This window comes from Micropterus salmoides, unplaced genomic scaffold (genome assembly GCF_014851395.1).
Source record: "Micropterus salmoides isolate LMB-PRFRI ecotype aquatic unplaced genomic scaffold, ASM1485139v1 Ms_hic_scaffold_12, whole genome shotgun sequence".
Lineage (NCBI taxonomy): Eukaryota > Metazoa > Chordata > Actinopteri > Centrarchiformes > Centrarchidae > Micropterus > Micropterus salmoides.
In genome coordinates, this window is record NW_024040263.1 from 35,859,960 (window position 1) to 35,868,522 (window position 8,563).

Genomic DNA, 8,563 nt, shown 5'->3' on the forward strand with positions numbered 1-8,563 from the left:
CCCCCCCCCCCCCCCCCCCCCCCCCCCCATGGTTCTGCTCGAGGTTTCTGCCTCTTAAAAGGAAATTTTTCCTTGCTCTGTCTCCTAGTGCTGCTCTTGGTGGGAACTGTTGGCCTTCTGTAAATAGCATCATAGAGTACGGTCTAGACCTGCTCTTTTATGAAAAGCGCTGTGAGATAACTGTTGTTGTGATTTGGCGCTATATAAATTGAAAAAAAAACTGAATTGAAATTGAATTGAATTGAATAGAAATGCAATACAAGACCCATAACTATGTTTCAGCGGGGTATAAAACCGTTACGTTTTTATTACCTTAGAAATTAACAACACCAGGTTGCATCAACACAGGCACTTAAATTACCTGAGGCAAGCACCGGCCTTAACACCACAACTCAGTATCATGCCCCCTGTAGCTTGGAGGGAAATAACCCATATGGCTCCTACAGAAACATTTCTTGGAATTGTTAGTGTTTTCGATCATAACATTAGTGCTCAAGATACAAAAATAGGACTGCTAGAAACATTTCTTGGAATTGTTAGTGTTTTGGATCATAACATTAGTGCTCAAGATACAAAAATAGGACTGCTAGAAACATTTCTTGGAATTGTTAGTGTTTTCGATCATAACATTAGTGATTAGGACACAAAATCAGACTGATTTGGAAGGAGTTACCTTGAATAGGTGTTTCGCTCATCCGCCTGTAATGTGACTGGGGCCTATGTTAACAGTGCACTGCAATCCACGCGCGGTAACCAATCAGGCGATCCCTTTATAAGTAATTATGTGATATTAGAACTTGGAAGGGAGGATCACTCGTTTGGAATTGTATAATAATGATAATTGCATATCAAATTAACAAGATGAACACAATGCGCAATATTTAAAAACTATCTATTGGAATGGAGGATCACTTGCTTGGAATTGTAGATCAAATTAACTAGATGAACACAATGCACAATATTTACACACTACATACTGGAATGGAGGAGCAGTTGCTTGGAATATCTTCACATAGTAAACAAACATTTGCATATTCTCGTTTTGGAATTATGGCAGCAGAAAGGACCATTCATTTGGAATTTTAAGCGAGCACAAGCAAAGATCAACTTCTGGACTGCTTTTCAAGTCAAGGAGGATCACTTATTTGGACTCAGTGACAACGCTGTCTAACAACATATACCAATTGTTCAGTATATGCCTACAAGTTTATTATTAATTACTTCTTGCTTCCAATCATATCATTTGTTTCTTTGGTACATGGATGTTTATTTTCACCCCCCCAAATCAAATTCCTTGTTAGTGTAAAAACTACTTGGAAATAAAGCTGTTTCTGTTTCTCATTAAACCCCAAATGATATCCTGCACTGCTGATGACAAGTTTGAGTGTCTGTAATGTGGCCTGTGCCTAGTTCAGCTTTTTGCTGTGGAGTGTTGATAATAAACGTTTAAATTAACACTGTGAGGTGCTTGAAGTGTTTTATACGTATGGATGTTATTTCAGGCCAGTCAAATGCTGATTTAAGAGCTCAGCTGATCATCAACTCACTTTCAGCCGCTCGGCCATCACTTTAAAAAACAAAAACCTTCATTTTAACAAAGAAAACAATGCTCCAGAGGTTTTTCTAAATCAACTTAATGGAAAATGGAACAAAACCTAACCACTCTGGCATTAAAAACAAAGGTGGACTTGCATATCTTACAGTTATTTTATATTTTATGCCACCTATTTATTTGGCCGACATTGATATTTCAGATGTCTTTTAAATGAGCTACTTAACATTGGACATGAATGTTCATAGTCTGGAATTCCGCATAGGGAATTGGACACAATCTCATCCCCATCCCCAGTGAAAGAGTACACATTATTTGACATTGAAAAAACTTTTATTAACCTTGTCATGGTTTTTTTTGTAAGTTTGTGTGTGTGTGTGTGTGTGTGTGAAGGCATCTGCATTATCATTAGCAGGTGCTGTGTTAATGTTAATGATGACGGTTCCTTTTCCACCTCACAACCACAATGTTGCTGCTGAAACAAAAGAAGACGGTCAATTTGTATTGTGATGTCCTGTATCTGTTTTCACCTCTGAAATGTGTGAAATTGTGTGATATGTAAACTTACAGAACCAGGCACAGCATCAGGAGGTGGATGAGACACCGCCTGGCCGCAGAACTTGCAGGCTATGAACTTGAGGTGCCGACTCCTTTTAGAACAACCTAACAATATTTCCATCACTAATATTAACAGCTGGAGGATGACGGTTCCTTTTCCACCTCACAACCACAATGTTGCTGCTGAAACAAAAAAAGACGGTCAATTTGTATTGTGATGTACTGTATCTGTTTTCACCTCTGAAATGTGTGAAATTGTATGATATGTAAATTTACAGAACCAGGCACAGCATCAGGAGGTGGATGAGACACCGCCTGGCTGCAGAACTTGCAGGCTATGAACTTGAGGTGCCGACTCCTTTTAGAACAACCTAAAATATTTCCATCACTAATATTAACAGCTGGAGGATGACGGTTCCTTTTCCACCTCACAACCACAATGATGCTGGTGAAACAAAAGAAGACGGTCAATTTGTATTGTGATGTACAGTATCTGTTTTCACCTCTGAAATGTGTGAAATTGTGTGATATGTAAACTTACGGAACCAGGCACAGCATCAGGAGGTGGATAAGACACCGCCTGGCCGCAGAACTTGCAGGCTATGAGCTTGAGGTGCCGACTCCTTTTAGAACAACCTAACAATATTTCCATCACTAATAGCTCACAACCACAATGTTGCTGCTGAAACAAAAGAAGACGGTCAATTTTTATTGTGATGTACAGTATCTGTTTTCACCTCTGAAATGTGTGAAATTGTGTGATATGTAAACTTACGGAACCAGGCACAGCATCAGGAGGTGGATAAGACTCCGCCTGGCCGCAGAACTTGCAGGCTATGAGCTTGAGGTGCCGACTCCTTTTAGAACAACCTAACAATATTTCCATCACTAATAGCTCACAACCACAATGTTGCTGCTGAAACAAAAGAAGACGGTCAATTTTTATTGTGATGTACAGTATCTGTTTTCACCTCTGAAATGTGTGAAATTGTGTGATATGTAAACTTACGGAACCAGGCACAGCATCAGGAGGTGGATGAGACAACGCTCGGGCAGTTTCTCTGGCTGCATCTTCAGCCTCCAGTGCGTCGTTAACGATTTTTAGAATTTCATACACCCACCTTTCCCGAACTTTGAGGAAGTAACAGTCAGGTGACGACTCTCTTTGGGACATCTTCCAAGTTGAATAAAACAAGATATGACCATGTGAACCATTTGAACGAGTAAATTAAATGCATTAAAAGCTTGAATTCCTGGGATGTTAGGAGCACATACAATATTTGTACTGACATAAGTATTTTCGATGTTTTTCAACAGAGCTACTCAACTTCAGACATTAATGTTCTCATTCTGGTATCCTGCATAGAGAATTGGACACTCTTTGTAACATATCAGATTCTGTGTTTGGAAGATTTAGACAATTGGATTTCATTCTTGGAGTTAAATTAGGAAATAAGATTTCATCTTTAGATTGTTGCATACATGTCCAATATGCAGTAGGCTACCTCAAATTAGACATTGATATTCCCTTTTTGAAATTTTGCACTGGATACACTTTTAGGAACAATAGAGCATACCTTTGGAAATACTACAAAATACGATTTTACTATGGGAAATGTATCTTGAATTCTCGAATGTGAGTTACCTTTCATTCGAGATGTACTCTAATAGACGCATCACGAAGCAGAATGAGCCAGAGCTCGAAGTTAAGACTGCTCATGGAGTTCCACAAGGATCTGTCCTCGGACCAATCCTCTTCACTTTATATATGCTTCGTTTAGGCAATATTATCAGGAAATATTCCATAAGCTTTCATTGTTATGCAGATGATACTCAGTTATATCTATCGGTCAAACCAGATGAAACTCATCAGTTAGCTAAACTTCAAATGTGCCTTCAGGATGTTAAAACCTGGATGACCTGTAATTTTCTAATGTTAAACTCAGATAAAACTGAAGTTATTGTTCTGGGGCCCAAGCACCTCCGTGACGCATTGTCTAAAGAAATATAGTTTCACCTTGATGGCATCGCCCTGGCCTCCAGCACCACTGTGAGGAATCTTGGAGTTATCTTTGATCAGGACATGTCGTTTAAGTCTCACATTAAGCAAATTTCAAGGACCGCCTTTTTTCACCTACGTAATATTGCGAAAATCAGGAACATCCTGTCTAAAAATGATGCTCCTGCGCCCTGTGGGCTTGTCCCTGGTGTAGCATTGAAATGATTCGCCGTGAAACAGGAAGTTGTTGTAACCTCACTGTACATGCTCAAATCTCTACCAAACTTTACTTGGTTGATAGGAGTCCCGCCTGAATACATTTACTTACCAAAATTCATCACAGTGCCACCTACTGGCAACAGGAAGTGACCTTTAACGAAGCAGCCCCCGCAGCACGTTTGAACTACATGGATGAAATTTCTGTGGCACATGTATCATGTCCAGACGTACCAAGAAGCCTCTTACCCAAGAGGAAGTCAGCCATTTTGGATTTAATGGTTATTTTTACTCATTTGCAGGTCTGTACCCTTACAAACTCCTCCCAGCTAATTGGTCAAATTTGGGTTGTGTAACAAAAAGACATTGGTGATGAAAAGTTGTTCAAACGGTGAGTGTCTGCCGTGGCGTGGCATCTTAAATCAATGATTCACCATGCTGTGTATGGCATCCACCTCACACACCAGTTTCTCTTCAACCACAAACACCTGCATTAGGGATTGGTATCCAGTAACTGGAATATTTAGTACTTTGGATGTTGAGCGTGAAAGATCTATAAATTGGAATGCAAATATTGGAATAATCAGTGATTAAAATTAAGGCTTAGAGATTTGAATTGGACTTACCTTGACAACAGTCTGCAAAACACTCTCTTGTACTCTGACGGAGTTACAAAGCCACACTGAAGACACTTACCAGTGGTTCAATGTATTCCTACAAGTGCATGACTATTCACTTCCTGGAGTCAATCGTGTCATTGTTTCCATGTCAAAGAGTAAAACTTGGAATGGAGGATCACTCGTTTGGAATTGTATAATAATAATGATAATAATGATAATAATGATAATTGCATATAAAATTAACTAGATGAACACAATGGACAATATTTAAAAACTATCTATTGGAATGGAGGATCACTCGTTTGGAATTGTATAATAATAATGATAATAATGATAATAATAATAATTGCATATCAAATTAACTAGATGAACACAATGCACAATATTTACAGACTATATACTGGAATAGAGGATCACTCATTTGGAATTTGATATCTACAGAATAAACATTTGCATATTCTCCCTTTGGAACTGTGGCAGGAGAAAAGATAATTCATTTGGTATTACACCCTTTTAAGTGAAAACAAGTAAAGGTAAATGTCTGGACTGCTTTTCAAGTCAAGGAGGATCACTCATTTGGACTCACCAATTGTTCAGTATGACTGATGATCTTTTCATGCTTCCAATCATGTCATTTGTTTCCTTTGTAAATAGATATTTATTGTCACACCTCTTGTCCCCAAAAGAAATTCCTGGTTAGTGTAAAAACTGCTTGGAAATAAAGCTGTTTCTGTTTCTGTTTCTAATTAAACCCCACATGATATCCTGCACTGCCGATTAACAAGTTGGAGTGTCTGGAATGTGGCCTGAGACTGCCTCAGCTTTTTACTGTGGTGGTGATGATATTAAATAACACTGTGATGTGCTTGAAGTGTTTTATATCAATGGATGTTATTGTAGGCCGGTCAAGCGTTGATTTAAGAGGCTCAGCCAATCATCAACTCACTTTCAGCCACTCGGTCATCACTTTAAACGACGAAAACCTTGAAATTGTTATTGTTTTTGATCATAACATTAGTGTTTAGGATACAAAAATGACTGCCGGAATTGTTAGTGTTTTCAACAATAACATTAGTGATTAGGATAAAAAATTGTTCTGTTTCTGATTCTGATTTAACCCCACATGATATCCTGCACTGCTGATTAACAAATTGTTGAGTGTCTGGAAGGTGGAACAAAGTTTTTCATTAGACTATTTAACTATATAACACTTGAAGGGCAGGCTATGTATTACAAGTACAAGAATTCACACATTTCATAAACGACTTGAATGATATCAAGACATGAATCAGGAGCACAGACCCCATTGCTTCAAAACTCTTCAATTTTTTATTGAAACATGAATACGTAGATTTGAAAACCATACATTTCCAGGCAATTTTAAATGTATTGCATTTTAAAGTTTAAATCTAAAATACAAAAAAAAAAAAAACCTAACCTGTAAATAACATAACTTATAAATTTACATTTTGACTAACATCTGGAAAATGTCTTTTGAGGTCACTAAATGCCTTCTTTCTTTTAATAAAGTTGTTGACTCACCATCCAGTGTCTGAACTCCTTCACATTTGCCTAAACATTTTCTGCAGTTCTGTTTCCCTGTCTAATGTCGCCTTGTCTTCTTTCTTTCTTTCTTTTTTGCTTTATTCATGAGATTTTTTTTGTCTTAGAATCACTGTGTTTGGGGGACGCGGGGTGTTGGTCAGGTAGAGTAAAGGGATTTAGAGATTTAGACAGCCAGGTCACTCGGCTTAGCCCTGATGCTCCTGCTCTTGCTGAAACGACTGAGCCGCTGAAGGTCTGTTCTGTTGGTGACGTGGAATTCCTCCTGCTTACTCTTCTCCCATCTCCAGCTGCCAGTCTTAGAGGCAGTGCGGGGGCTGCTGCTGCTGGAGGCAGCAGTGGCAGCTATATCGGGCAGTGCAGCATTGATGGACTGCTGCTGCTGCTGCCCATTCTCAGTGCTGGTGGAGGAAGAGAAGGATGGGGAGGTGTATGTGCCCTTCATCTCCTGAGTCTGCTGCTTGGTGGCCAGGTTGGCCCAGTTTTGCTTAGTGGCCAGCCTGTAATTGTTGTTGTTGCTGATGTAGTAGTGGGAAGGAGGGGAGAGCTTGCGGAGGGAGTGCTTTTGCTGGGGGTCGTCCATTTTGAGCTTTGCTGCTGAGGACACGGCGTTTGGCCCCATTGGTAGCAGAAATGCATTGCTGCCTGCCGTCACATATGTGTGGTTAGGAGGGTAACTGAGGCTGGAAGGGGCCGTTCTGGAGGCCAAGTCCAAACACTGCAGCTCTGCAATGTTGACGCGGTGCAGCGACTTGTATTTGGGTGCTACCTCAATTGTCGTGCCCTGCTTAATTTTCTTCCATCCAAGGTGAGAGATCTCTAACAAATTCAGCAAAAGAGACACGCAAGCCACCACAAGCATAAATATAATAAAAATAGTCTTTTCAGTGGGCCTCGATATGAAGCAGTCAACAGTGTTGGGGCAGGGCCAACGTGCACACTTGTACAAGGGCTTCAGCTGGAAGCCGTAGAGAAAATACTGGCCCAAAATGAATCCCACTTCAAACAGGGTCTTGAAAACAACGTTGAACACATAGGTACGCAGCAATGCACCTCTGATACGAATTTTGCCATGCTCGTCCCTGATTGGATGCTTCTGCTTCTTATCGCATCCTCCTCCTCTAGCATTGCCACCATTTCTATAATGGAGTTCTTTCTCCTCTTGGAGCGCGGTTGCTTTGCCCATCTCCTCCTTCTCTTTCTGCTTCTCCTCCATACGGATGATGTGTAGCACGTGGCCCAGGTAGATAAGACTCGGCATGGACACGAAGATGATCTGCAACACCCAGAAGCGGATGTGTGAGATGGGGAAGGCCTCATCATAGCAGACGTTCTCGCAACCAGGCTGTTGGGTGTTACAGGTGAAGTCAGACTGCTCATCGCCCCAGACCTCTTCTGCCGCGGCCCCCAGCACCAGGATCCTGAAGATGAAGAGGACAGTCAGCCAGACTTTGCCAATGACCGTTGACTGTTCCTGAGCGTTCTCCAACAGCCGCCCTAGTAAGCTCCAGTCGCCCATGCTTCAAGATTTCTGGCCTATGGACAAAGCACAGGCTGGAGTAGACAACGAAAGGCGGAATGGCAAAACAAAGAGAAGAGAAACAGTGTTAGAGAAAGTTAAAGAAATGCTCATGAATCTCTTGAAATCTGAGTCTGAACATTTGTCATTGCAAAGAGTATCATGTAAGACCTTACACTGAGGTTAAACAATCTAACCATACGAACACACAAGACGATAACGGGACATGGATGAGAGTGGAGGCATCGACTGGACTCCGACATTTTTCTTTTTTTCATAAAAAGCATAGCAGAGGTCAGTGTCTTTATGGAAAACTGCCACATAGGCACTGGATATTGTTAACAAATCGAAACACAGCATTTGGTTCAAACCCAGACACTTTTTAGCCGCTTGCACACTGTATAGAGCACCTGTTTGACTGAAGCCTGGTTCACTCTCCCTTTCTCACTCTCTCTCTCTCTCTGTCTCTGTTAGTCCTGTCTCTCTCTTTGAAAGAAACATCTTCTCATTTGCGCAGTTAGTGGAGAGATTTTTTT

General features: G+C 40.6%; 1 protein-coding gene and 1 long non-coding RNA gene across 3 annotated transcripts; both read right to left on the minus strand.

The window, feature by feature from the left end:
- Positions 1-1,866: 1,866 nt before the first annotated feature.
- Positions 1,867-2,545, minus strand: LOC119899902. 2 transcript variants are annotated; one of them, XR_005443941.1, is made up of 3 exons: positions 2,387-2,545; positions 2,121-2,293; positions 1,867-2,027 (listed from the first exon to the last, which is right to left on the minus strand). It is a non-coding gene; the product is annotated as an uncharacterized LOC119899902 (long non-coding RNA). The 2 variants fall into 2 exon arrangements; XR_005443942.1 differs by having other exon boundaries at positions 2,121-2,290; positions 2,387-2,544.
- Positions 2,546-6,415: 3,870 nt separating this feature from the next.
- LOC119899900 (gap junction alpha-3 protein-like) lies at positions 6,416-8,054 on the minus strand. Its single transcript, XM_038714738.1, has one exon. The coding sequence runs from the start codon at positions 8,025-8,027 to the stop codon at positions 6,675-6,677; it is 1,353 nt and encodes a 450-aa protein (XP_038570666.1). The 5' UTR covers positions 8,028-8,054; the 3' UTR covers positions 6,416-6,674.
- Between the last annotated feature and the right edge of the window lie 509 nt (positions 8,055-8,563).

Bases quoted from the DNA above. Each gene is read 5' to 3' on its own strand.
- LOC119899900 (XM_038714738.1), bottom strand. From the start codon at position 8,027: ATGGGCGACTGGAGCTTACTAGGGCGGCTGTTGGAGAACGCTCAGGAA.